The sequence below is a fragment of the Pelodiscus sinensis genome, chromosome 23 (assembly GCF_052426305.1).
Source record: "Pelodiscus sinensis isolate ZL-2025 chromosome 23, ASM5242630v1, whole genome shotgun sequence".
Classification (NCBI taxonomy): domain Eukaryota; kingdom Metazoa; phylum Chordata; order Testudines; family Trionychidae; genus Pelodiscus; species Pelodiscus sinensis.
Genome location: NC_143074.1, coordinates 1,460,046 through 1,487,360, shown reverse-complemented (window position 1 = coordinate 1,487,360; position 27,315 = coordinate 1,460,046). Strand labels below are relative to the sequence as shown.

Sequence of the window (27,315 nt, the reverse complement as noted above, 5' to 3'; positions counted from 1 at the left end):
TCGGGCAGGGAGCAGTAGATATGCAGGAGGGTGCAAGTGGCTCAGCCCCTGAGCTCGTCTTGTGTGCTGTTTGCCTGAGCCCTCCTGCAGGCTGCTCGCCTGCTGCCTGCCTGCGTGGAGCGCTTGGTGCTTTCCTTAGGGCCAGCGTCCGGGGTCTTGCTGCTCTCACCCCGCCCCCCAGTCTCAGCCTGTCATTAACTGTATTGCCAGGGTTAGAGAGTGGCCCCGTCACAAGCCAGGCAGGGACACCTTTGTCAAAGCCAGCTCAAGGGGAGAACATCCGACTGGTGCTTTCTCGGCCTTGCATCTTTTGAGGCTTGTAGAAGAGGGACGGAGCTTTTACTGTCGTCACTGCTGCTGAGGCCTTTACGCGAAGGGGAGGGGGAGAGCAGACGACCCTGTTTAACTGTTTGGCTGTAAGAGCTGTGAGCGACAGCACGTCACACGTTCCCATTCCCACTCAAGTCATGGGCCCTGCTGTGTAATCCTGCTCTGGGCTGTAAATTTTCTCCTGTTCGGCTTAGTCTGAAGTGCGGAAACCCACAGCGAGCTGTTTTCTTGCAGAGCTCCAAGAATCCTCTGAAGACACTCAAGCTAAATTCAGGGCTGAGAAGCAGAGCCGCAGGCAACTGGAGCTGAAGGTCACGGCGCTGGAAGAAGAGATAGCAGACCTGAGAGTGGAGAAAGAGAATCTGGAAAAGGTAAGCCCAGGCATCTGCACTTCAGGGGAGCTGCTCAGTTCCAGCTGGCTGTTAAACTTAAGCCAAATTTTGGATAAGCAGCTCTCCCTACCAGCCCCGCAGTCTGGAGCATGGGTTCAAGAGTGCACTGAGGTGGCTTTTCACATGCCGTGTCCATTAGCGGCAGTGTGTAATAGTGATACTAGTGAGATTGCCCACTGTGCTCAGACGTGCTGCTCTTTGTGCTCCAGCACCTTGCTGAGAGGAAAAAGAAGTCCCTCTTGGAGAGAAGCCAGGCTGAGGAAGAGATGGATGAGATTCGCAGGTCCTACCAGGAAGAGCTGGACAAACTCCGACAGCTCCTGAAAAAGGCCCGGACTTCAACTGATCAGGCAGCAGCGGAGCAGGTATGGGGAGCTCCTCCGGTTGGATGGGGCGTGTGGGTCCCGGCTGGGTCCCAGACAGCAAGGACACGTCGCTACAGCTTCCTCAGTGCTTGGGTGAGAGAATGAAGAAGCAGCCTCCTGCTTTACGAATGGGATCAGTTTTCAGTGTCTCTCTCTCCTGCTTCGCTTGCCTCTGGCGTTGCTGTTCTCTCCTGCTCCAGGATTCCTCCCGGCAACTCTGAAGTGACCCGGGCAGCCAGGAGACTGGATGGGGGGAGGGGTTCCCAGTAAGACGTGCGGCCGCGAGGCGCTCAAGGCATCCGCCCACGCTGGGGAGGAGAGCTGCCCCACCCCCAACCCACCCTGGTCTCCAGCTGCTGTGGCTGAGGAAAGGGTGGCCTGAACTGGCACCTCTCCCCCGGCCCAAACACAGCCCTGGCCCAGCCCAGGAGTCCCTCTGTTGCAGGCCCCAGCCCTCAGATCCCGCCCTGAGCCCCTGCCACACTCGGCGCTCCTGGGCCCCACCCCCACTGATGTGTGACACGTCACCTTTATATTGGTGCACAGAACAGTCACATAACAAAACGAATTCCACTCTGGGGGGGGGGGGCGGGAGTGGGGAAGGCTCTTCAAAGCATCGGGCTGGGATTCTGACTTCTCAGCCGCTCTCGTGGCGTTATGGCGACAGGAGCAGCCTCAGTCCTGGTGGGCTTGGTCTTGCAGAGCACGGGGTGCCATGACTGGCAGGAGCCAAGGGGAGACTGCTCTCCTGCTGGCAGGGCAGAGCTCCCTGCAGTCAGCAGGGCTGTCGGTAGAGGGAAGGGGAACGGGCCCTTCGGCAGCGGGAGACGCCAGGGCTGGCCTGGCAGTGACCCTGCCGCGGAGGAGAGATTGTGCTGGGGCGGGAGAGGGGAGGATGCTGTGCCAATCCCAAGATGGCAGCACTAGATAGGAGAGTTTGCCTGGCCCCACCCCTACCCCTGCGTTCTCCGCTCAGAGCGCCTGTCACGGTCAGGCGAGGGCGGGTCCCTGCTAGTCACGTCTGTTTCTTCCCGGGCAGCTGTCGCTCATCCAGGCAGAACTGGAATCCCAGTGGGAAGCAAAATGTGAGCGGATGCTGGCCTCCGCCAAGGAGCAGCACTTACGGCAGTACCACGAGGTGTGTGAGCAGCGAGACTCCCAGCAGCAGCGTGTCACCCAGCTGGAGGAGAAGGTGGGGCCCCCTGCTAACGGCCGGTGTGTGCACGCCCTTCCCCACCCCCCCACACGCGGCAGGGGTGGGGCCCCCTGCTAACGGCCGGTGTGTGCACGCCCTTCCCCACCCCCCACACGCATGGCAGGGGTGGGGCCCACTGCTAACGGCCGGTGTCTGCACGCCCTTCCCCACCCCCCCACACGCATGGCAGGGGTGGGGCCCCCACTAACCGCCGGTGTCTGCACGCCCTTCCCCACCCCCCCACACGCGGCAGGGGTGGGGCCCCCTGCTAACCGCCGGTGTCTGCACGCCCTTCCCCACCCCCCACACGCATGGCAGGGGTGGGGCCCACTGCTAACGGCCGGTGTCTGCACGCCCTTCCCCACCCCCCCACACGCATGGCAGGGGTGGGGCCCCCACTAACCGCCGGTGTCTGCACGCCCTTCCCCACCCCCCCACACGCGGCAGGGGTGGGGCCCCCTGCTAACGGCCGGTGTCTGCACGCCCTTCCCCACCCCCCACACGCATGGCAGGGGTGGGGCCCACTGCTAACGGCCGGTGTCTGCACGCCCTTCCCCACCCCCCACACGCATGGCAGGGGTGGGGCCCACTGCTAACGGCCGGTGTCTGCACGCCCTTCCCCACCCCCCCCACACGCATGGCAGGGGTTGGGCCCCCACTAACCGCCGGTGTCTGCACGCCCTTCCCCACCCCCCCACACGCATGGCAGGGGTGGGGCCCCCACTAACCGCCGGTGTCTGCACGCCCTTCCCCACCCCCCCACACGCGGCAGGGGTGGGGCCCCCACTAACCGCCGGTGTCTGCACGCCCTTCCCCACCCCCCCACACGCGGCAGGGGTGGGGCCCCCACTAACCGCCAGTGTCTGCACGTCCTTCCCCACCCCCCACACGCATGGCAGGGGTGGGGCCCCCACTAACCGCCGGTGTCTGCACGCCCTTCCCCACCCCCCCACACGCATGGCAGGGGTGGGGCCCCCTGCTAACGGCCGGTGTCTGCACGTCCTTCCCCACCCCCCCACACGCATGGCAGGGGTGGGGCCCCCACTAACCGCCGGTGTCTGCATGCCCTTCCCCACCCCGAGCACGCGGCAGGGGTGGGACCCCCACTAACCGCCGGTGTCTGCACGCCCTTCCCCACCCCCCCACACGCGGCAGGGGTGGGACCCCCACTAACCGCCGGTGTCTGCACGCCCTTCCCCACCCCCCCACACGCGGCAGGGGTGGGACCCCCACTAACCGCCGGTGTCTACACGCCCTTCCCCACCCCGAGCACGCGGCAGGGGTGGGGCCCCCACTAACCGCCGGTGTCTGCATGCCCTTCCCCACCCCCCCACACGCGGCAGGGGTGGGGCCCCCACTAACCGCCAGTGTCTGCACGCCCTTCCCCACCCCGAGCACGCGGCAGGGGTGTAGTGGGCCCAGTAGCGCTCTGCCGCCTTAGCATGGCTTGTGTCTCCATCCCTGGCTTCTCCGAGGAGACAGTGGTGCCCCTCTTGACTGCAGGGTGTGTCTGGGTGCTCCCATGAACTCGTGGCTGGTTTGGATTCAGGTGGAGGCTCGCCGGGGTATTTGCAGGGGATCTGTGTGGGGTGCACTGACCTATGAGCTGAATCAGCTGGGAGATAGGCAGACGACAAAGCGCTACAAAAGGGTCTCTCAAAACCGGGTGACTAGGCAACCAAGCGCAGATGAAATTCAAGGTTGATAAATGCGAGTAATGCACATTAGAAAGCAATCCCAAGTCTGCGTACACAGTGCTGGGGTCTAAACGAGCTATTGCGGACACTTCTCTGAAAACATCCGCGCCCTATGCAGTCAGACCAGCCAACCATGCTGGGAATCATTCAAAAAGGGACAGCGAATAGGACGGAGACTATCCTATTGCCTCTGTATACACCCCTGGGACGCCCGCGTCTTGATCCGTGCAGGCAGATGTCCCATCTCAAAGAAGATATATTAGAATCAGACCAGGTTCCGAAAAGGGCAACCAAAATGAATAGTGAACCGAGTCGTTAATGAGCCTGGGACTTTTCAGCGTGGAACAGAGACGATGGGAGGGAGTGGGGGAAGTATGTTAGAGGGCTATAAAATCGTGAGTGGTGTGGAGAAAGTGAATAAGGAAAAGTTATTTACTTGTTCCCATAACACAAGAACTAGGGGTCATCAAAGGAAACAAATAGGTAGTAGGTTTAAAACAAACCGAAGGAAGCATTTCTTCACAGCATGCATAATCAATCTGTGGAACTCCTTGCCAAAGGACATGCATCTGACGAAGTGGGTCTTTGCCCACGAAAGCTGATGCTCCTACCCTTCAGTTAGTCTATAAGGTGCCACAGGACTCCTCGCCGCTTTTGCCAAAGGATGTTGTTGTGCAGGCCAAGAATATAACTATTCAAAAAAGAACTGGGGAAATTCCTGGAGGATAGATCCATTAGTGGCTATTAGCCAGGCTGGGTAAGGCTGCTATCCCTAGCCTCTGTTTGTCAAAGGGGCTGGAGCACTTGATGGGTCCCTGTTCTGTTCGTTCGCTCTAAGCACCTGGCATTGGCCACTGTCGGAAACGGGATTCTGGGCCAGGTAGAGCGTTGGTCTGACCCAGGATGGCCGTCCTTACCTAGGTGCTTGTGGCTGTTTCTCTTCCAGCTCTCCGCTTTGAAACACTCTAGAAATGCTGAGGAGCAAAAGAGCTCTGTGTTGCTGGAGCAGCTGGAGCAGCTGGGGCAGATGAGTGAGAAGGTAAAGGGTGAACAGAGGCCAACCCTCCCTGATCTAGTGTCCTGTCCAGGCCACAGCTGATGTCCCCCTGGGAGAGAGCCATGCCCTCTGCTGCCAGGGAGTGCTGCTGCGTAGCATCCTAGTGCAGTCCGGCCCCCTCCTGACGCCCCAGGACTGGGGGACTCCCCCGGCTGTTGCCTTTGCGGGGTAGGGGCGCTGGGCCAATGCCTCCTGCGGGAGCGGGAGCAAGACGCTCTTCGTGCGCTCTGCGTGTTAGGAGCCTCGGCAAATTGTAGCCTCTTGGCTTTCTGTCAAACGCACCCCCTGCTGACTGCGCCGTGACCGGCCAACGGGCACAGCAGCGGCAAGTGGGGACCGACTGAGCAGCCCTGACGTCCCGCTCTCCCTTGGCAGCATTCAGCCCTCCAGTCCCATGCTGCTGCCCTGAAGGCTCGCTATGAAAAGCGCATCCAGGAGCTGGAAGGGCAGGCGAGCTCTCCGCCCGCAGACTCTACAGAGGAGGTGAGAGCCCCGCTAGTGTGGTCCCCCCGCCCCCGGCTCTCTGCTCCCTGGGGAGATGGCAGGTTATTTATTAAACACCCCGAGGGGGCCTCCCCTTTGCGGGGAGCTTGCCCCTGTGCAGTGCACTGCTCCCGTCTGGCACTGCGGCTCCCGGTGCGCAGTCTGAGCCCCTCCAGCCACATGAAAACCCTGGCAGCCCCGTGGCAGACCCCTGCCTCGGCCAGCGCGTGGCTTGTATTCCGCGCAGGGCGGGCCGTCTGCAGCCCTGGGATGCCGGATAGGAAAGGTGCATTCCCAGACCAGAACTGCGCCCCTTCTTGGGGCGACTGCACTGAGCGGAGAAGCCTATGGTATTGCCTGGGAGTGCTGCCGATTCCGGTCTCCCCTACGATGACTCATCGTGTGTACGTGCCTCTCTTCCTCGTTCTCAGGTAAAGAAGATCATGAATGGGGTGTTTCAGTCCCTGCGGGGTGAATTCGAGCTGGAGGAGTCGTACAGCGGTAGAACAGTCCTCGGGGTTGTCATGAACACCATCAAGGTACAGTATCGATGGGCTGCAAAGGCGAGTTACCACGGACCGTGCGCTTGATGTGCCTGGCGTTCTTGTGGACTTTCACAAGGCAGTCGAGCGGGGGCAGGGAAGGGGCCACCGACCCGCAGACAAATCAGTTGGGGGCCCCACACAAGTGAGAAGCACCAAAAAAACCCTCAGTGACATGGCCCCCAAATGAGGGGGGGAAAGACACCTCACTCCCCTGGGCTCCAGCAAGGCTCAGGGCTCACCCCAGGCCAGATGAACTTCTGGGAGCCTGGGGCTAGTAGATTTTGTGGCCCCCTTCGGCTCTGGGGTAGAGCCGAACTGAGGGGCTCAGCGTGTGGGGAGGGGCTGCCAGGGAGCAGGCTGAGGTGGTGGGAGTGCAGGGGCTGGCTGGGGATGGGGGGTCGGGGCACTACCCTGGCGCAGCTCCCAGGGGTGGGGGGATTGGCCGCGATTGGGAGCAGTGAGGGTGACTTGGAGCTGAGAAGTCTGCTCTTGCCTGGCAGGGACACTAGGGAGTGCACACGGCCCTTCCCAGCCCAGCTCCCTGCTGTACCCGCTCTGCCCTCTCGGGCCAGCTGGGCGGGGTGGCTAAGGTGGCTTCAGGTTCCTTCCCCCAGAGTCTGAGCAGGGTGCAGTTCACACCATTGGTCTCATTTCCACAGCGAAGGCAGAAACAGTTTCCCTTCTAGATTAGACTTTGCCTCTGCTCAGACGCGCACGAGCCCGAGGACTGTCGGCTTAGCACGGACCCCGCGGCGGGACGGGACGAGCACGCCCGCCCTGTCAGGAGGGGAGCTGAGAGCATGCGGGGCCAGACGTGACCTCTGACCTCCAGGGCACCGAATGCGTCCGAGCGGGATGCTGAGAAGAGGCTTGAATAGCAGGAGTGGGGGAGGGAAGGGGGACACGTGTCCTCTCAGTGGCTGCCCAGTCAGTAGAGGCGGAAATCTCCTGTTGGCCGTGGGCAGGAGGAGCTGGTGTGCGACTGGGCACAGTGTTGCTGGGGGCTCCAGACGTGGGACTGGGGCTGAGGAAACGAGGGTTAATTTCCTCTCCCCTCACCTGCAAGAACAGCCCTTTGCTGGGTCCCAACTGCCCAGCCTGGTTTCCCCTTTGGCTGCCCCGTGTGTGCCGCCATCTCCTCAGAGTCCACATGGAGTAGCATTCCGGCCTTAGCTGGCTGCCTTCGGCAAGAGGGCGGGATCTGCTCTGAACATGCCATGGCCAGCTAATGCACGGAGCACAGGTGCGCCTGGCTTGCATGGCCAGGGCTCAGCAACCTCTGCAATGTACTCCCCCGGGGCAAGTAGATGACATCCCGGAGAGCCGGGTTCGGGCGATCTGCCCGTGCCCTGTGCATGACCCTCCTCCGGATTGACCTGGCAAGGACCTTTTCTCTGGTGACTAACCCTCCCCTGCCTTCTCTTCTCATTGCTCTTCCAGACTGTAACTCTGCAGCTGCTCAGCAGGCAGCGGGAGAGGCAAGAGAGCAACAGCGACGAGGAGGAAGCGAGAACGGGGGAGGAGAACCGGGAAAGCTCGCCAAGCGCCCAGGCGGACTGTGACGACGCTGTGCAGAACGGGCCAACACCGAGCACTGTGGGCCCCGCTCAGCCAGCGGCGGCGTGGGCTGGCGGCGCTGCACCGCCCAGCTCTCCGGAGGCAGGGCGGGAGGCCTGGAATCCAGCAGCCTCAGGAGTGAGGACGGTCCAGGAGAGGCGTGACGAGCGTTCCTTCTCTCAGCCGGCCCAGCCGGGAAAGGCCGCCCCAGGGCTGGCGGGTGCTGAGGAGCATGTCGGCTCCATGCTGGCTGAGCAGGGGCAGGCAGGAGCTCCCAGCGGGATGGCTCACCCGGAAGGCAGCTCCCAAGAAACAGCCTCTGTTGAGGGAACTCTGCAGCCCTCCATTGCAGACCCAGAGCCGGGAGCAACGCCCACCGCAGAGGAGCCTGCCGCAGGGCTGGAGCCCCAGCAGAGTTCAGAGGGCAGGGGGGGGTTGGGAATTCCAGCTGGACCTAGCTCAGGGGCAGGCTCCAGCATTTCTGACGTAACATCTGAGATGGCAGAGAAGGGGCCGGCCACCGACCAGGAATCTGCCGACCCCGCCCAGGGTTCCAGGTGAGTGGGACTGGAGCGTGCTCTGGCCCACCGCTGTGCAGTGCCAGTGGGGCTGGGACCTATGGCCCTCAGGCCGGATCTGGCCTCCAGCCCCCTCGATCTAGCCCAGGAGGCTCCGGGCCGTGTGCGCACATGGTGGAAGCGGGGGAGCCAGCACTAGAGCCCGTCGGGCTGGCTCTGCCGTCGGGGAGGAAGTAGCTCTGCACTGGGCCAGTGACAGTGCGGGGAAGCTCTCACTCGCCTCCCGCCTCCCCTGCTGCTCCCACTGGCTGGCAGTTGTGGCCAGTGAAAGTGGCAGGTGGAGGTTCCCGCGACCACAGGGCCATGAGGCACCACCTCTGGCCCCCAGGAGCTGTGCGGCCTAAGCACCCTAATCTGCCGCCTCCCACCCAGGCCCCGCACCCCCAGCCTTCACCCCCAACCTGCACCCCCAGCCCGCTCCCACTCCCCCCCTTGTCCCTGCCCAGGCCCAGCCCGCACACCCACATCGGCATTCCCCCACCATGCGCCGAACCCTTCATTTTTAGTCCTACCCAGAGCCTAGGGGACCCCACAATCTCCCAGCCCTAGGCCCCAGAGGAGTTAATCCAGCCCTGGGCATCAGCCCCTCCCTCACATGGAGCACCCCAAATAAGTGGGGGGTTGGGTTATTTCTGGACTTCTCACTTGTGGGCCATGTCCAGCGGGGGGCTTGCAGCCACAGTGATTTTTTCGGGGGTCAGTGGCCCCCGACCCAGAGAAGTTCCCCACCCCGGGCTAGGGCACTGGACAGTCGGTCTGGTCACTGTCCCGTCGTCCTAGCTGATGTGGTAGATTCCATTGGGAAGGTGTCATTAACAGTCAGCCGCTGTCAGTCCCAGTCCCGGGTGTGACCTGCGGGGCGGCGCGGGGGGGCTTCCCTGCAAAGCCCCAGCTGGCTTCACCCCTCAGAGAGCAGGTGGATTAGAGCCGGCCGCCCTCCCGCGCGGAGAATGAGCTTTGTTCCCTTCCCTTCCCTCCCTCCGCAGTGTCCCTGGGGACGGCAGTGGCTTGTTCAGAGCTGCAGCACTGAAGCCTGGCGTGCCGCCCGAGGAGGAGGAGGAGGAAGTGGTAAGAGCTCGGCAGTGATCCCCAAACTCCGGGTTTGGCGCCTGAGTGTCTGCGCGGCCCTGGGGGACGTGCCTGCAAGTGCCAGGCTTGGGCTGCTGTAAAACCAGCTGGGCCCTGGCTCTCAGCTCTCCCGTTGCCACGGGCTGGGTGAGGGCTGCCCCCTGCTCCCGCGTCCTTCCCCTCCTCGTGCTGCCGGCCCTGCGCCGTGGCGCCTGCTGACGAGTGACTGCTCGCGCCTCAGCCACGTGGGAACGGGCAGGATCCAGGCCGGCAGCTGCCGCCATGGGGCCAGGGCCCTGCAGCGGGAGCAGGAGCATGGTCCAAGCGCAAGTCGAGAGCAGCTTGAGGGGGTTCAGGTGGGGCCTGGAAGCGCCTGGCATGGCGGGTGCCCCCTTCCCACGAGGAACGTTCCCACGCGAGCCTGGACCCTGGCGAGCCACCTGGCTCCTGCTAGGGTTAAAGGCCGGCGAGCCGTGTGGCCGAGGGAGTGTCGGTTCCACGTCAGGGTTTACGTGCGCTGTTCTCCCTGCTGGGCCTCCAGGTGCCCGTCTCCTCCCTAGTGCTCAAAGCTCTGGGGCGGCTGGGGTTTGTCCATCTAAGTGGCACGTGAGGCCCGTTCCCGGCCCATGTTCAGGCTGCCTGCTGGCTTAGGCGCCCCACAGCCCCCGGGAGGCAGTGGTGTGCTCCCCCGAACGGACATCTAACTGCTGGCTGTGGACAGGGTGATGTGGGGCTCCGCTTCCCACTGTGGGTAGCTGCCGGGATGCTAGAGCCAGGGATCCGGAGCTCTGACATCGCTGCACCTGGTGTCTCCTAGGGCACGTTGGAGCCTGTTTGGGCTTTCTGGCTTGGTGGTCCTGGGCCTTTCCCAAGTGCCCAGAGGTGGGTGCAGGGCCGCCCACGTCCCTTGCAGATGCCTCCCCGGTCTCTGTCCCCGCTGGAATGACCGAGACGTTCAGCCAGTTTGCTCTGGAGTAACTTTGGGACGGGGGAGCCTCCTGGCTGCCACCCCGCAGCTCCCCCTGCGTACGCGCCCTCAGTTACTTTAGCCCTCACTGGTGAGGCTTTGGCAGCCCCAGATTCGTCTGGACTGGAGACCCACGAGGGAATTGAGCCCCGAGACACCTGGGGGATGGGCCATGTCGGGGGCTGCAGAGCCGCCGTGCGAGGTAGAGGAACCGTCAGCCGGGTGGCTTCCTGGTGCTGCCTCATGCCAGACTCTGCAGAGCCTGAACTCGGGTAACCTCCCCGCTTTCCATTTGGGCTTTCAGAGCATGAAGGGGCACCCGCCCCCTGCCCCGCTCTTTGGGGACGATGACGACGACGACCTGGACTGGCTGGGATGAACCTGGAAGAGGATCTGGATGCGGCAAGCCGGTGAGCTTCCCCTGGGGCACATGGCTTCTTCAGGCCTATTTTGCACTTCCCAGCGGCGTTTCCTTGGGCTGGGAATGGAACAGACTTGGGACCCGCCGGCCCGGGGGGCTGCGAGCAAGAGACTGCGCTGCTGGGCGGCCGGGACAGTCGCGCAGGCCGGATCGGCTAGCCTGGCTCACGCTCGTCCCCACGTGCCATTGATTTGCTAATCTGACGCTCGCACCGAAGGGAGGAAGGGAGAGCTGTGTGATCAGCAAGCCTGGCCGGATGCTGCAGCAGATGCAGTAACGAAAACGGGACAAGAAAATTGCCCCCCCCTCCCGGAATCGATACCAGCACCACGGCGAGGGGATCCCAAAGCTCAGGGGCTGTCGGACTAAACCTGCCGCTGCCGAGCTTCTGGCTCCCCCGTAGGGCTTCCCAGCCGCCCGCCGCAAACGTGCTCCCGGCGGGGAGCTGCAAGCGCATGAAGCTCTGTGCTGTGGAGACTCTACTCCCTGTTCTCGGCCCAGCCCCAGGCCTCGCCGCAGCCACGGCACCTTTGCATGTAGAAAACGACCGGAGCTTCCTGAGCCAAGGGCTGCTGGGCTGCCCCACGGCCATGGGGCTGGGACGGGCTGAGACCAGGGGAACGAGCCCTCTGCCAGCTAGAGGCAGGCGGCTTCAAGTAAGTGCAAAGGCTCCCCCGGCTGGGTAGTGCTCAGGGCCACAGTGTGGTCGTGGCCCCGCTCTGCCAGCTGCTCCCTGTCTGCTGTGACCTTCATCCCCTTACGGCCGAGCTATCCCGCCAGCCTGTCCAAATCACAAGCTGCAAAGCCCGCAGAACAGGCAGCCTGCTCCTTACCCAGAGTACAGGTCCAGTGAACCAGCAAGGCAAATAGTCAACGGCAGCTGCCCAGTTAACTGGCATGGGGCACTGGGCAGCAGAGCGGTTCTGGGAAGGTTCGTGTCCGCACAACGGCCCTTTCTGTCGCCTCCTGCTCACTGCAAAGTCTGACACAAGGACACGACCGTGTCTCCCAACCCCGCTCCCCACGGCCGCTGCAGCGGCTGCTTAGCCCCACGTCCTCACTCCGCTCACGTGTGGCCAGGCCACAGAACAGCACTACAGACGAGAGGGCCCAGCCTGAGGAGCCTGCTGTCTCGTTCTCTGCTGCAGGAGGTGGCCGGAGTGCAGTGTTACCAGAGCTCCTTACGCAGGACACTGCTAGCTTGTCACTGAGAGCGAGTCTACCCAGGCTGGCTTGCTCAGCTTATTGGAACAGAATTTTCATGCTTTGGGCCGTTTGCTTTTGCTTTTCACTCGGTTGGGAAGTTTCAATCTTAGGCGTGTTCGTTTTCTTGTCACTTCGCTTCCAGGGTCTCTCCTGTACACAGGCAGCCCTGAGGCGCAAATATTGCACGAGGGGAGGAACCACTTGTTTGTAAAATCCCCACTCCCGCTCCCAGGCTAATGGGAACAGCCTGTCTGGTCTGGGTTCTGTGAACACGTTCACAAAAATATCTGAGCAGCATTGGCAAGGGTTGCACTGAGCACAGACTGACTTGCTTTAGCTCCGGCAGTGCAGAGTGCAAACGTGCCTGACCACCGTGACTCTCGAATCCAAGAGCAGCTTTGCTCTAGGGATACAAATGGGATAAGTAACCAAATTTAATTGAAAATACCAGCCTCGCTTGTTTCACGGAACTCCCCTGGCTGGGGGTGGAGCACCTTGCTCTCAAGCAGAAATGCTGTGAAGGCAAAGTATGGAATAAATGTCTGAGCAAAGCCATTAACACGTGGAAAGCAGCTTTTCCAGGGGCCCCCTTGTTGTGATGGTCTCTGTCTGTCCTTGTGAGCGCCATCGTTGGGAACATCACTTACTGTACCACAGGCCAGCCCTGTGCCCCTGTACCGATTTGATAAGACCCAAACAATAAAAGTGCAATTAAATCCTTCTGGGTCACGCGGGCTTTGATTGGACACGGCTCATTCCGAATCCCAACAGCCCGTTTCTTCATTCTGTGTGTAACGGGCGCGGAATCCAGCGCCCGGGACGGGAAGTGAGGCGCTTGCTGCAGCATCCCCGGAGCTCAGCACAATGGCTGCGCGTCCTCACAGGCCCAGCTCGCTCCTTCCGTGTCTGCCAAGGCCTCCCGTGCTTTCCACCCAGCCAGTCTCAACCTCCCCCTCCACTTTCTCCCCCCAGGCCCGGGGTGGGCAATAATTTTTGACCAGGGGCCACTTCTGAAATTTTTGAAGTGGCCCCTGGCCACCTTGGAAGGGGCGGGGCCAGGACATTTCCCTGCCCAGACCCTGATTGGTCTGTGAGTGGGGGAGCGCATGAAGTCTTTGACCTCCCCCCCCCCAAAAAAAACCCACCAGCTGTTCTGAACAGCTGACTGCTCCCTGAAGGGAGGAGACTTGGGGAGCTCTCCACCCCCAGGTCAGGCAGGGCCTTTGGGCGGGGGGAGCACAGGAAGCCTGCCCCCTGCCTGCCAGGGAGCCAGGCTTAGTCACCCCCCAGCAGCTGGTGCTTGACTCTAAGGGCAGAGCCCCTTGCAGCGTGGGAGGAGACTTTGGGCGCTTCCTCCCCTGCCCCCAGGTCCTGATTGGCCTGGGGGGGGGGGGGGGAGCGGCAGGACCTCCATGGGTGGGATCCAGCCTGGGGAGGCCCTTTTGCCCACCCCTCCCTCCCTGCAAGCCCTGTACAGGTCAGGCTGCCCCTCGCTCTGCCGCTGCAGGGGCCCCACCTGGGACCAAACGGCCTGAGCGGAACGTGCTAGCGACTCCAGAGCAGGCCTTTGTACTCCTGGGAGTCAAGCCCGGGACTAGAGACCGTGCCAGGGGGCCAGGAACCTCCCCCTGCAGTCATGGGGCACTAGGCCCCTGCTGATCTGACCACACTTGTTTGGAGAGCTGCTGGCCCGGCTGCTCTCTCCCCAGGCTCCGCCTGCAGCCCAGCCCCTCTGAGGAGGGGTGAGAACTCCAAGCAGGTCAGCTCCTGCTCTGCCACCCCCTGGCTTGGTGATGAAAGTCCAGGGCGTGCCCTGGCCAAGGGGAATGGCTGGTCACTGCCTTCCCAGCAAACAGCCACCTGGCCTGTTACTCAGTGACTACGCTGCGGCCGGGTACAAGAGCAGCTCCGCTCGCGGGCTGGGCTCAGAGCGCGCTGGGCGCCCAGGCCCGTGGCCAGCAGGGTCGGGTCCCAGCGAAGAACTGAGGCAGCCCCGTGTCCTGCTCCCCTGGGGACGTCGCCAGGACTCTCCCAGCACCCACTCTGCTGTGGGGGGGCCAAAGGCAGCCCAGCCCCTCAGTGACAGCCTGGCCTAGCGAGCGGAGCTGCTTCCCCAGGACAAGCCCCCAGCCCGGCCGCATGGCGCTGGCTCCGGCGGACGTCCTGCTGGACGCGTGCGCCAGGGAGTGTGGGATTTGCTACGAGGCCTACGGAGCAGCTTCCCAGTGGCGGATGCCCAAGCTGCTGCTGTGCCACCACTCGCTGTGCCTCTCCTGCCTCCGGAAGCTGGTCTGCCAGGCGCGGGCCGTCTCCTTCGTGGTCTGCCCCTTCTGCAGGACGGTGACCCCGGTGCCCAAGCAGGGGCTGCAGGCCCTGCAGAATGACGAGGCCGTTCTGCGGGCGTCAGTGGCCCCATGTAGCCTGCGCAGCCCCGGGGGCCCGGCGGGGGCAGACTTGGGCCCCGGGGAGGAGGAGCAGGAGGCGGCGGCGCCCTCTAGTGCCTCAGCCTGTCCCATGAGCGATTCCTCGCTCACCCTCGACGTGGAGTTTAACTACGTGACCCATTCGTCCATCTTCACCATCAGCAGCATGGTGGCCCCGTACGGCTTGGCCGGGCCGGGCAGCCCCCGGGCCTGGAGCGGGGTCCACGTGCAGGAGCTGCAAAACGCCTTCCTGGTGGGGCTCCCGGGCCGAGCGGCCCCCCCGGATGCTCAGCCCCCCCTCTCCTCGGTGGAGAATCTGCGCCTCTGCTTCGCCATGGGCATCCTCATCCTCATCATCTCCGTCTTCTTCCTGCTGCTCTTCCTCAAGTAGCAGGAGGGCAGCTGGATCCAGCCCCGGATCGGACTGGACCCCGGGCCCAGCTGCAGTGGGGAGGGGGCAGGGCCAGCGGTGCCCTCTGCAGCCTGAGCACCTGCACCTACCTCGGAGCGTCCCGGGGACGGTGGCTGGAGCAGGAGGGAGGCACTGGCTGTGGGGGAGCAGGTGAACAGCCGCTGGATGCAGCCCATGGGGGGGCTGGGAAGGGGCTGCTGGCCTCGGTGCCACCGGTGTCTTGGGGGTGTGGCCCTCGGCAGTGGCAGCCATGGCATTTTGAGGCCCTGGGCTGCTCAGGCTGCATGTGCCTCAGGCTGGCCCGGAGCCTTTCCACATGGAAACAGCCCAAATGCAACGCTGGAGCCCCACTGAACTGGGGGTGGTGGCTGCAGTTCTGGGGCCGCCGGGCTTCGCCTGCAGGACCAGTGAGGGGCTGGGCCAGCCGTGCCGGGCCACCGTGACACCAGCGCTGCCCTGTGCTCCGGGCAGTCGGGCACCTGGGCCAGGAGATGCAGGCGAGGTGGCTGGGGTAGACGCTGAGAGGGGGAGGGGGAGTCGAAGAGGAAATAAAGGCAGCATCTGCTCATGCCCCCCTGCCTGCTTGGTCTGTCAGCGCCGTGGGGGGGAGCCAAGAGAGCCCAGGGCCCCTGCAGCCCAGCCACTCAACTCCCGGGCCCCACGGGAGCATCTGCCATGGGCTGGTTCTGGGGAAGCCTGGGGGTAGAGGGCGAGTTTCTAACATGAGGTGGTCAGGGAGCCTGAGCCTCAAACCCAGGCACTGAGGGGCAGATTTTTGAAAGACACCAAAGGTTCCTACAGCTGGAGCCAGGCTCCTGTACCAGGGACCTGTGTGCACACAGGTACTTGGGCTCCCGCCAGGAGCTGGTTTCGGTGGGAGTTATTGGTGCTGCCATAACAGCCTTGCCCGTCTGCAGGGCCCTTGTGTGGGCACCGCACGTGCTGTTCACAAAGCTAGCGTGGTATAAAGTGGCCCCGGCTCAGAGCCTGGCTGCCAATCGCCTCGGCATGCCCCCGCAAACGGGGGGGGGAGTCACTGAGCAGGTTTGTCTCACGGCACCAGTGCTCCAGCATTGGCCTCCCCAGTTTAGCATCTTTAGCCGTGCCCTGGAGTATGACCCAGACCCATCACGGGTACAGGTGGCAGCCGGGGCACGGGGGAGAGGCCTGGTCACTGACCCAGCCAGAGCTGGGCCTGGGCTAAACGAGCCCAGCTTAATCTGCTGGGGTGGGGCTTGTGGCCTGTCTGGGAAGCAGAGACGTGACACCCATCAAATGCTGCCTAGAACTGAGACGACGTTTTTGCCAGGAAGGGGAACTAACCAGCGGAACCATTCGCCGCAGGTCCACGTTTCCAGCCGCGAGCGATGCGCTAACGGTTCTGCGCCTGGCTTTGTCCGGGGCCAGGTCTCTGGGGCTCCAGCCGCTCTCCATGGCCCCACTGGCCTTGGCGTCCGAGTCTCTGGCACCTGAACACGTTTACAAGCTGGCTCAGAGGCCCTTGTACCCCCCCTCGGGCTCCAGGCCAATGGGCCAGGAAGGGCTTAGCCATGCAGAGCTGGTCCCTGTTAATTGCCCATTAATGCGGGTACGGGTGAGCCCATTCTGGACTGCGGCGAACAGCTGGGGAGTCCCCACCAGCTCTGCAAACGGGCCTTGGCTGCAGCTGGTTGCCCCAGCAGTTAACACCAGGCACAAGGCTGCAGCAGGGACGCTGCTCCCTTCCAGGGGGCTCCCTAAGCTCCTCCCACCCCCTCGCTGAGGGCCCCCCCAGCCTGTGCTCACGCTCACATCTTCTGTCCCCATGACTCCCCGTGCTCCCCTCCCGCCCCAGCCCACAATGGGGCCTGGGCCGGGCACCGCTGCTCTGCCCCGGGTTAGCATAGAACAGAGGCCACCTGGCTGGTGGGGCTCTCACCTGGAGCCCCTTGCTGGGCATGGCCGCTTGGTGCAGTCTGGGCCTTGGGCTCACCACACACCAGGGTGCAGCCGTTCCAGTTCTGTGCCCTCTCCCCTCCCCCACGCAGCTCTGACCCCGGCGAGGCCCCACGCTGGGCAGGGCCGAGCTGGGGGGAGGGGGCCAGTGCAGGTCCCTGCCATGGGGGGTGGGAGGCCATGCCGCAGCCTCCACCGGCAGAGACGCTGAGAAACCTGCATCCGGGTCTGGGCTCCCTGGCCAGGCTCCCCCCACTGCCAGCCCACGCCTCCCCCTTGCGCCTGGGGCAAAGGGCCGGGAGACTGCCCCAGGGCCCCTTCCACCCGCCAGAGCCCACACGGGCGCTGGGGTGCAGCCAGGAAGGGCTCAGCCCTGCAAAAGGGGCTCCTGGGCTGCCTGGGGGCCCCTCCCCCCACAGCTGGAGTCAGAGCACTAAGCCCCATCTCCCCCCTCCCCCCCACTGGCTGACTATCTGCAGAAGGCAAATACAGCGGCTGGCGGCCCTGGCCTGACCCACACTTACTGCACCAGCTATTGCCACTCTCCTCACAAGGATGCAGGCGCTGCCGGCCGAGGCAAACAGGCCCTTGTGCATTGCAGCTCACGCAGGGCTCGGGCTGGGCCACCTGGCACTCCAGGCCTCAGTTTACCTGAGTTCATGGCTGCTCTGAACTACCCCCCCCCCCCCATCAATCATTTCAATGCTCCCCAAGGGTAAAGGGATTAATAATGGGGGAGCCCTAGCAGCAGTGCCCTGAGGGCCTGGGGAGACATGGGGGCACCGATGGCCTCTGAAAGCAAAGCAGCATCTTTCCTAGCCCCAGCTCTGGCTGAAAGAACAGAGCCAGGGAGGCGGCCCAGGCAAATTGGCTCCTTAGGGTAGGAATCCAGGTGGCCTACACATGCTGCACTCACCCCTTCCAAGTGAGGCCATAGCCACCTTAGCATCAGCTGGGTATGGCTAGCAGGTGAGAAATGCAGGCACAACCCAGCATAACTGGAAAGCCCGTACCTCAGGGAAGGAAGCAGGAGTTGGAAAGCCCGTACCTCGGGGAAGGAAGCAGGAGCCGGAAAGCCCGTACCGCGGGGAAGGAAGCAGGGTCCGGAAAGCCCGTACCTCGGGGAAGGAAGCAGGAGCTGGAAAGCCCGTACCTCGGGGAAGGAAGCAGGAGTTGGAAAGCCCGTACCGCGGGGAAGGAAGCAGGAGTTGGAAAGCCCGTACCTCGGGGAAGGAAGCAGGAGTTGGAAAGCCCGTACCGCGGGGAAGGAAGCAGGGTCCGGAAAGCCCGTACCTCGGGGAAGGAAGCAGGAGTTGGAAAGCCCGTACCTCGGGGAAGGAAGCAGGAGCTGGAAAGCCCGTACCTCGGGGAAGGAAGCAGGGTCCGGAAAGCCCGTACCGCGGGGAAGGAAGCAGGAGTTGGAAAGCCCGTACCTCGGGGAAGAAAGCAGGGTCCGGAAAGCCCGTACCTCGGGGAAGGAAGCAGGAGCTGGAAAGCCCGTACCTCGGGGAAGGAAGCAGGGTCCGGAAAGCCCGTACCTCGGGGAAGGAAGCAGGGTCCGGAAAGCCCGTACTTCGGGGAAGGAAGCAGGGTCCGGAAAGCCCGTACTTCGGGGAAGGAAGCAGGGTCCAGAAAGCCCGTACCGCGGGGAAGGAAGCAGGGTCCGGAAAGCCCGTACCTCGGGGAAGGAAGCAGGGTCCGGAAAGCCCGTACCGCGGGGAAGGAAGCAGGGTCCGGAAAGCCCGTACCGCGGGGAAGGAAGCAGGGTCCGGAACGCCCGTACCGCGGGGAAGGAAGCAGGAGCCGGGAAGCCCGTACCGCGGGGAAGGAAGCAGGGTCCAGAAAGCCCGTACCGCGGGGAAGGAAGCAGGGTCCGGAAAGCCCGTACCGCGGGGAAGGAAGCAGGGTCCGGAAAGCCCGTACCGCGGGGAAGGAAGCAGGAGCCGGAAAGCCCGTACCTCGGGGAAGGAAGCAGGGTCCGGAAAGCCCGTACCTCGGGGAAGGAAGCAGGAGCCGGAAAGCCCGTACCTCGGGGAAGGAAGCAGGGTCCGGAAAGCCCGTACCTCGGGGAAGGAAGCAGGAGCTGGAAAGCCCGTACCTCGGGGAAGGAAGCAGGGTCCGGAAAGCCCGTACCTCGGGGAAGGAAGCAGGGTCCGGAAAGCCCGTACCGCGGGGAAGGAAGCAGGGTCCGGAAAGCCCGTACCGCGGGGAAGGAAGCAGGGTCCAGAAAGCCCGTACCGCGGGGAAGGAAGCAGGGTCCGGAAAGCCCGTACCTCGTGGAAGGAAGCAGGGTCCGGAAAGCCCGTACCGCGGGGAAGGAAGTAGGGTCCGGAAAGCCCATACCGCGGGGAAGGAAGCAGAGTCCGGAACGCCCGTACCGCGGGGAAGGAAGCAGGAGCCGGGAAGCCCGTACCGCGGGGAAGGAAGCAGGGTCCAGAAAGCCCGTACCGCGGGGAAGGAAGCAGGGTCCGGAAAGCCCGTACCACGGGGAAGGAAGCAGGGTCCGGAAAGCCCGTACCGCGGGGAAGGAAGTAGGGTCCGGAAAGCCCATACCGCGGGGAAGGAAGCAGAGTCCGGAACGCCCGTACCGCGGGGAAGGAAGCAGGAGCCGGGAAGCCCGTACCGCGGGGAAGGAAGCAGGAGCCGGGAAGCCCGTACCGCGGGGAAGGAAGCAGGAGCCGGGAAGCCCGTACCACGGGGAAGGAAGCAGGAGCCGGGAAGCCAGTACCGCGGGGAAGGAAGCAAGGTCCGGAAAGCCCGTACCGCGGGGAAGGAAGCAGGAGCCGGGAAGCCCGTACCACGGGGAAGGAAGCAGGAGCCGGGAAGCCAGTACCGCGGGGAAGGAAGCAAGGTCCGGAAAGCCCGTACCGCGGGGAAGGAAGCAGGAGCCGGGAAGCCCGTACCTCGGGGAAGGAAGCAGGGTCCGGAAAGCCCGTACCTCGGGTAAGGAAGCAGGAGCCGGGAAGCCCGTACCACGGGGAAGGAAGCAAGGTCTGGAAAGCCCGTACCGCGGGGAAGGAAGCAGGCATTGGAAAGCCCGTACCGTGGGGAAGGAAGCAGGCATTGGAAAGCCCGTACCTCGGGGAAGGAAGCAGGAGCCGGGAAGCCCGTACCACGGGGGAGGAAGCAGGAGCCGGGAAGCCCGTACCGCGGGGAAGGAAGCAGGAGCCGGGAAGCCCGTACCGCGGGGGAGGAAGCAGGAGCCGGGAAGCCCGTACCGCGGGGAAGGAAGCAGGAGCCGGGAAGCCCGTACCGCGGGGAAGGAAGCAGGGTCCGGAAAGCCCGTACCGCGGGGAAGGAAGCAGGCGTTGGAAAGCCCGTACCGCGGGGAAGGAAGCAGGCGTTGGAAAGCCCGTCCCTCGGGGAAGGAAGCAGGAGCCGGGAAGCCCGTCCCTCGGGGAAGGAAGCAGGCGTTGGAAAGCCCGTACCGCGGGGAAGGAAGCAGGGTCCGGAAAGCCCGTACCGCGGGGAAGGAAGCAGGCGTTGGAAAGCCCGTACCGCGGGGAAGGAAGCAGGCGTTGGAAAGCCCGTCCCTCGGGGAAGGAAGCAGGAGCCGGGAAGCCCGTCCCTCGGGGAAGGAAGCAGGAGCCGGGAAGCCCGTCCCTCGGGGAAGGAAGCAGGAGCCGGGAAGCCCGTACCTTGGGGAAGGCAGCAAGGTCTAGGTGGCGAGCTGCCTTATCTCGTACTAGGGATGTAACTAGCAGTTATTTTATAGGCACTTCCGCATTCCTTTGAAATGTACAAGAGCCCACGCTGGGCCCCCCCTGGGGCTTGAGTACGTGTGGAAGGAGGAACGTGGCACTCCGCCTCAGCCCTGGGCCAGAGGGAAGTCCCGCTGACTCTGGGCTGCATGTAGGTGCCAGCTTTGAAATGGTCAGGGGTCCCCAGTGGGGGCTCTTGTGCATTTCAAATGGGCAGTCCACCCCACTGATCCCGGGCTCCGTGCCGCACTGCCCATTTGAAATGCCCCACAGTGCTGGGTCAGCTGGGGATTCCCAGGCTCTGTTGACCAGCTCAAGCGAATACTGAGGAGGGAAGCAGCATTCCCGTGCGCGTGGTGCTCAAAGGGGCTGCCATTTGGAAATGCTACAAGAATGGCCCGGGCCTGACCACTGCTGTTCGGGGCGCACGGAAAGGCGCTGGGCCTAGGCCGTCCCCCAGGAGAAGGACAGAGGCCAGTTTGGCCCGGTCGCTCCGTACCGCCCCGGGGCTCCGGCCGACACCTCAGGGCTCCCCCGTCAAGCAGCCCCAGAAGTGCAGGAGAAGCTGCAATGGCCAGAATGTGAAGGCAGCAAAACTCAGCCTGAAAGCCGGGTGCAAAATGGAAAAGCAGCGCAAGGGAAGTCGCCCGCGGGGCACCTGGGGGTTAGTGCGTCGCCTTTTCCTTCGCCCAACACACGGCACCCGCGGGCTGGACAGCCAGCAACCGGCGCCTCCCGCCGCCCACCCCCCACGGGCAGGCATGGCACCCTGGCCCCTGGCTCCGCATTTGCCACGGCCCGTTAGCTGGGGCCCCGCTGGGGCAGCGTTACTAGGCCCCGGATGCTGCAGTCCCGGGAGGACTTGCCCCACACTCCAGGGTCTAGAAGGGCAGAGACTGGGCCACGGGCCTTCCCCAACAGCCACTGCCTCTTCGCGCCCTGCCCCAAATCACCCGCCGGAGCAGAGGGGCTCCCTCCCCTCCCCCGCAGCTCGCGCAGGGCCTGGGGCAGGAAATTCACTCGAGGTCTCGGTGCGGGGCCCGGCCCGACGGGCCTTTATTGCCATGCAGGTCGGTGCACACAGGCCCGCGGCCGCGCTCTCCTGCCTGGCCCACTGCTGGGCGCAGCAGGGACGGCCTGACAGCGGGCGGCTGAGGCTGACGTCGGGTCAGGGGAGGCCCAAGGCCCAGACCCCCGACGGGCCCGGGGGCAGCAGGCCATGGGGGAGGGGCAGTGTGGGCTGACGGAGACGTGGCTGAGGCGCTGGGCTGCTGCTGGGAGCCTAGGTGGCCCTGGTCCTGAGCCACAGGCTGGGCACCCAGAGATGGCTCACCCCAGGGCTCCCTCTGCCTCCCCCAGGGCTCCCATCGCCCCGCCCCCAGGGCTCTCACTGCCCCCCCGGGCTTCCACTGCCCCCCAGAGCTCCCATCGCCCCCCCCCCCCGGGCTCTCACTGCCCCCCAGGGCTCCCATCGCCCCCCCGGGCTTCCACTGCCCCCGGGGCTTCCATCGCCCCCCCCCCCCGGGCTCTCACTGCCGCCCCGGGCTTCCACTGCCCCCCAGGGCTCCCATCGCCCCCCCCCCGGGCTCTCACTGCCCCCCCCCATGGCTCTCACCGCCCCCCCCCCCCCCAGGGCTCTCACCTAACTCTCCCCCCCCCCCCGCCCAGCTTGGGCACTGCAGGACAGAGGGGATGATGCCACAGGAAGTACCAGCTGGTGCTGCACCCATGGCAGGGAGGAAGGGCCTAATCCGGCCCCCCCCTCCCCAGAGGCTATGGGCATGAGGGGGACTCAGCCACCCACAGGAGCAGGACCCTGGGTTTGGGGCAAGTGGGGGTGAGACCCCCCGTGTGGCCTCTGCCCCAGTGCGAGCTGAGTTAGTTCAGGCAGCTGCGCCAAGCCCTTGCTGGGCCGGGCCCCCTGCTGTGCTGAGACAAAGCCCCTGGCCCCCCTGCCGTGGCCTTTCAGCCCAGCCCCCAAACCAGGGAGCCTGCTGCGCCCCAGGCCACGGCAGCACCTCACCCCAGGCTTCCCCTGGCTCCAGGGCCCAGCCAGAGGAGCACGGCAGCACCCCCCTTCCAGAGCTCACAGAGGGACCTGCCTGGTGCTGCTCTGCCTGCCCCCCCCCTCGGGTCCCACGGCCTGCCCCGGACACAGTGCCACTGCCCCGCAGAGCCCTGCCCCCTACGTCCCACGGCCTGCCCCGGACACAGTGCCACTGCCCCGCAGAGCCCTGCCCCCTACGTCCCACGGCCTGCCCCGGACACAGTGCCACTGCCCCGCAGAGCCCTGCCCCCTACGTCCCACGGCCTGCCCCGGACACAGTGCCACTGGCCCGCAGAGCCCTGCCCCCTACGTCCCACGGCCTGCCCCGGACACAGTGCCACTGCCCCGCAGAGCCCTGCCCCCTACGTCCCACGGCCTGCCCCGGACACAGTGCCACTGCCCCGCAGAGCCCTGCCCCCTACGTCCCACGGCCTGCCCCGGACACAGTGCCACTGCCCCGCAGAGCCCTGCCCCCTACGTCCCACGGCCTGCCCCGGACACAGTGCCACTGGCCCGCAGAGCCCTGCCCCCTACGTCCCACGGCCTGCCCCGGACACAGTGCCACTGCCCCGCAGAGCCCTGCCCCCTACGTCCCACGGCCTGCCCCGGACACAGTGCCACTGGCCCGCAGAGCCCTGCCCCCTACGTCCCACGGCCTGCCCTGGCCGCAAGGCGCGGGGAGGGAGGTGAGCCTCCCCCACCCCACACCTGGGGAGCTGGGCTGCGCTGCTGCCCCATTGCTGGCTTGAACCTCAGCCCACAGAGGGAGAAGGGCCCTGACAGGTTGGGAGAAACACGAGGAAACATCGACCAGCACAGAGCAGCTGGGCAAGGCCCAAGGGACGAGAGCGGCTGGTTCCGCTTGTAAGTCAAGGTCTAGAGAGCTGGGACTTATTAATTAACACGGAGAAGTAATTAACCAAATGACTTGCCCCTATGCAAAGCAGCCAGCAGTTCCATTGGCTACAGCCCCGCTCTCCCCGGCCCAGGAAAGCGGAGCTGTCGCTCAGAGAGGCCGGTTTCTGTTCAGCCAGGACCCGGCAGGGCTGGGCCCATGGCCCCACGATTCTAGCCTGGCCACCTGGGCCCCATCCGGCAGCTGCAAAGTCTCCAGCCACCCTGCCAATGGATGCTGCTTGCTTTGTCCCTCCCCAGCCCGGTGACAGGCGGGGCCCTGCCGCTCCATCTCTGCCCTGCTACCCCCCCCCCGCCCTGCGGAGCAGCCCCCCTGCCCTGCTACGCCCCCCCCCGCCCTGCGGAGCAGCCCCCCTGCCCTGCTACGCCCCCCCCCGCCCTGCGGAGCAGCCCCCCTGCCCTGCTACGCCCCCCCCCGCCCTGCGGAGCAGCCCCCCCCCCCGCCCTGCGGAGCAGCCCCCCTGCCCTGCTACGCCCCCCCCCCCCCGCCCTGCGGAGCAGCCCCCCTGCCCTGCTACGCCCCCCCCCGCCCTGCGGAGCAGCCCCCCTGCCCTGCTACGCCCCCCCCCGCCCTGCGGAGCAGCCCCCCTGCCCTGCTACGCCCCCCCCCGCCCTGCGGAGCAGCCCCCCTGCCCTGCTACGCCCCCCCCCGCCCTGCGGAGCAGCCCCCCTGCCCTGCTACGCCCCCCCCCGCCCTGCGGAGCAGCCCCCCTGCCCTGCTACGCCCCCCCCCGCCCTGCGGAGCAGCCCCCCTGCCCTGCTACGCCCCCCCCCGCCCCCCCCCCCGCCCCTACGCCCCCCCCCCCCGCCCTGCGGAGCAGCCCCCCTGCCCTGCTACGCCCCCCCCCGCCCTGCGGAGCAGCCCCCCTGCCCTGCTACGCCCCCCCCCCCCCGCCCTGCGGAGCAGCCCCCCTGCCCTGCTACGCCCCCCCCCCCCCCGCCCTGCGGAGCAGCCCCCCTGCCCTGTGGAGCAGCCCCCCTGCCCTGCTACGACCCCTGCCCTGCGGAGCAGCCCCCCTGCCCTGCTACACCGCCCCCCCCCCCCCGCCCTGCGGAGCAGCCATTCACCTTCAGAACTAGCCCTGGGGTGAGACCACGGATCCTAGCGGACACAGTCCCGTGTGCTGGGCCCTGCACTGGGAGCTGGGTTAGCGTGTGGGGGGGGGGGGGGTCAGCTGCTACAGGCCAGGCCCCGCTGGTGCAGGAGTGGGGGGGCTAGGGGCCATGTGTGTGTGTGGGGGGGGGGGGGTTGCAGAGAATCACACGGCTGCTGCCAAATGCTTGGCCTCTCCAGCAACAGCTCCCCAGGGCCCCATGAAAGCTACTGGGGAGCCAGGGAACACTGCAGGGAGGTCATGTCACTGAAGGCAAATAAATACGCGGGGGGGGGGGTGGCTTGCCGTCCCGGGCGACGTGGCGCGCCCAGAGCGAGGGAGGCAGAAATCCGCAGGGGCCGGGCCCAGCAGCCCCACATGCACAGCGCCCGGCGGCTCCAGGAGTGTCGGACATTCCGCCTCCGCGTCGCCCCGGCCAGGAGGGGACGTGCACACGCCCGTCGTGCCCCACGCAGCCTGGCGGCCCCGGGGCAGGGCCGCGGAGATGAGCGCATCGGATGGGACGTCCAGCAGGCCCCGGCGCCCCGCCCCCGCTAGCTGCTGTGGAAGATGCGGACGCGCTGCACGATGTCTTTGCGGCACAGGGGGCAGATGCGCAGGAGCTCGCAGCACGTCAGGCAGCAGCACACGTGGCCGCAGGTCAGGAAGATCATTTGGGCCTGCAGGAAGGGGGCAGAGTGGCGGTGGGGGTCATACTGCTCCTGCCCCAGCCCTCTGGCCAAGCCTGGGGCACAGTCACCGCCAGGCCTGGCAGCAGCCTCCTGCCGCTCCAAGAGGGGAAACTGAGGCACGGCGCAGGGCTGTGATTTGCCCAAGCTCACCCAGAGAGTCCATGGCAGAGCTGAGCGCTCAGGCTGCCATGCCAGAGAGCTGGGCTTGGCCAGAGCCAGGCTGCGGGGCCAGGGCTGTGGCCACCCCGCCCAAGCTCCCCTCGTCCCGGCTTGCAAGTGTCCCTGGAAGGGAGCCCACAGGAGTCCCTGGTTCCCCCCCCCCCCGTCAGGCTGCTGGGCTGCAGACACGAAGGGGACACGCCGGGCCCAGCCCGGAGGAGGCGTGTGCCCTGCAGGGAGAGGGGGGAGGCCCCTGCCCCAGGCTAGGCAGCTGACCCCCTGGGAGCTCCCTGCTGCCCACATTCCACCCGACAGCCCCTGCGCGGGCTCCAGGCCTCACCTCCCGCTCCATGCAGACCACGCACTCCGACTTCCTCGCCGGCTCCGGCTCCGGCTCGGGCGCAGAAGGGAGGGCTTCTCCCGCAGGCGCAGCAGGGCCCTCGTTCTCCGTGCTCTTCAGCAGCTCTGCAGGCAGCAGGAGAAAGCCTGAGCGCTGGCCCCAGCCCGGGCCAAGCAGCACCGCAGGGCCCTGCCGTCTGGGGGAGGCAGCGGCAGCCCGGTCTCCGAGCAGCGGGCGCTGCAGCGCCTCTTCGCCCACCCCGCCCGCAGCCCCAGGGTCCTTGTGGAGGGACGGCCATGGTACCTGGCATTGTCTGAGCCTCAGCCAGGGTCTCCTGGGCCCGCCGAAGGATGGCGCGCTGCAGGCCCGCCTCTGTGACGCCGACCTGCGGCACAAGGACAAGCCAGTTGGCCGAGGCGAGGGCCAAGGGCCCCATGCAGGAGGCAGCCGGCCTGGCCACGCGAGGCCTCCCAGTGTCACCGCTAGGCCGGGGCCCTGGAGCCCAGACAGCGGAGCCTGCACGGGCCAGCCAGAGCCCAGCGCGAGGGCCCAGGCAGCGGGGCACATTCCCTCCCGGCAGGTGCCGAAGGGGCTGGTTCCTGCGCAGCAGCAGCTGGCTGCTGAGGCTCCCCGGGAAGAGCCCCCAGGTGGCTGCACGAGGAACCCCCTCTGCCCCGCAGGCCCAGCCGTAGGCACAAAGCCCAGCAGGGCAGCGTCCACGGGCGCCTGCTGTCGCACCTTCTCCAGGTCGCTGAGGGTCATGGAGCCGAGCGTTTCCAGAGAGAGCCGGTGATGGGCAAAGAGGGGGATGTACTGCTCCGCCGCCAGCTCCCGCAGCAGGCTGATCAACGGCTTCTCCAAGCCCTCCTCCTGCAAGAGACCAGGCCGGGGGCAGAGGAACAGGCCAAATCTCTGCTTGGTTCGAAGCCCCCCACTGGCGTTTCCTCCCCCGCGAGGCTGGGTCCCTGGCAGCCCGGAAGCAGCGTTTGCGCCCTGCAGTTTTCCATGCTGCCCCCACGTCCCCAGGCGTCCGGCCAGGCTCTGTGTGGCAGAGCCGGGCGGGCGGGTGGCACGCGGCCACTGCTGACCTCGGGGCCAGGCCCGCAGCCCGGGAACCGCGCCCGCCCGCGCAGGACGTGGGGCCGAGACGGCAGGAGATTTGGGAGCTGAATGAAGCTGCCTGAGCTGGCGCTTGGCTCAGACCAAGTCTGTTCTAAAAGCGGCAGCCAGCGTGGTCACAAGGAGCCGAGCTATGGACTCAGGCCCGACCCTCTGGCGCATGGCGCCCCCCCCCCCACTGGCTTGCGGCAGACTCCAGAAAGAGCATTTCCGCCTGCACTGGGGATTTGGGCAGGGCGCCGAGCAGCTGGGACACTGCCGCGGCCAGGACGGCCCGGGGCGAGCAGATCCGCAGGGACACTGCTAACGAACCGCTCTCCAGCCCAGCGCGTGGGCAGGGCGAAGGAAAGGGCTTGTCCCCAGCTAAGACTGGGCAGCACCTAGGCCCATGGGCCCCACCCCAGGGCGATCCCAGCACGGACCTGCAGTTTCAGGGAGAGGGGTTTCTGGTTCAGCAGGCGCTGATACTGGATCAGCCAGTAGTTCTCCTGCTTCGTTTCGCTTTTCGCCTCCATCTCCAGCTGCAAGGCAAAGAAGGCGACTTAGCCGCCGGGGCTCGGGGAGTTGGAAGGACGGAGAACGGGGAAGCGCCCCGCCCCTCCCCACTGCCACCGAGT

At 65.6% G+C, this 27,315-nt stretch overlaps 3 protein-coding genes across 6 annotated transcripts in view; 2 read left to right on the top strand and 1 right to left on the bottom strand.

Moving 5' to 3' along the window:
• FKBP15 (FKBP prolyl isomerase family member 15) overlaps positions 1–12,582 on the top strand; it is a 48,990-nt gene extending 36,408 nt beyond the window's left edge. For 3 of the 4 annotated variants that reach the window (XM_075905219.2, XM_075905220.2, XM_075905218.2), the window contains 9 exons: positions 565–701; positions 932–1,087; positions 2,127–2,279; positions 4,926–5,018; positions 5,412–5,519; positions 5,951–6,058; positions 7,505–8,178; positions 9,186–9,267; positions 10,539–12,582. In XM_075905219.2, coding sequence (XP_075761334.2) covers positions 565–701; positions 932–1,087; positions 2,127–2,279; positions 4,926–5,018; positions 5,412–5,519; positions 5,951–6,058; positions 7,505–8,178; positions 9,186–9,267; positions 10,539–10,613 — 1,586 coding nt within the window. In that variant the 3' untranslated portion in view covers positions 10,614–12,582. The remainder of the gene's footprint in view (positions 1–564; positions 702–931; positions 1,088–2,126; positions 2,280–4,925; positions 5,019–5,411; positions 5,520–5,950; positions 6,059–7,504; positions 8,179–9,185; positions 9,268–10,538) is intronic. The other variant, XM_075905221.2, reaches the window with a different exon arrangement.
• A 747-nt stretch (positions 12,583–13,329) lies between these two features.
• On the top strand, positions 13,330–15,266 carry LOC142819307 (RING finger protein 227-like). The gene has a single exon (XM_075905226.2). It carries the CDS (start codon positions 14,001–14,003, stop codon positions 14,673–14,675), a length of 675 nt encoding a protein of 224 aa, XP_075761341.2. The 5' UTR covers positions 13,330–14,000; the 3' UTR covers positions 14,676–15,266.
• A 9,048-nt stretch (positions 15,267–24,314) lies between these two features.
• Positions 24,315–27,315, bottom strand: part of LRSAM1 (leucine rich repeat and sterile alpha motif containing 1) — a 34,462-nt gene continuing 31,461 nt past the window's right edge. Inside the window, exons 21-25 of the mRNA XM_075906009.2 lie at positions 27,121–27,219; positions 26,318–26,449; positions 25,883–25,964; positions 25,580–25,704; positions 24,315–25,068 (exon numbers count right to left, since the gene is read on the bottom strand). Coding sequence (XP_075762124.2) covers positions 24,943–25,068; positions 25,580–25,704; positions 25,883–25,964; positions 26,318–26,449; positions 27,121–27,219 — 564 coding nt within the window. The 3' untranslated portion in view covers positions 24,315–24,942. The remainder of the gene's footprint in view (positions 25,069–25,579; positions 25,705–25,882; positions 25,965–26,317; positions 26,450–27,120; positions 27,220–27,315) is intronic.

Excerpts from the sequence above, each read along its gene's own strand:
- LOC142819307 (XM_075905226.2), top strand. The coding sequence starts at position 14,001 with ATGGCGCTGGCTCCGGCGGACGTCCTGCTGGACGCGTGCGCCAGGGAG.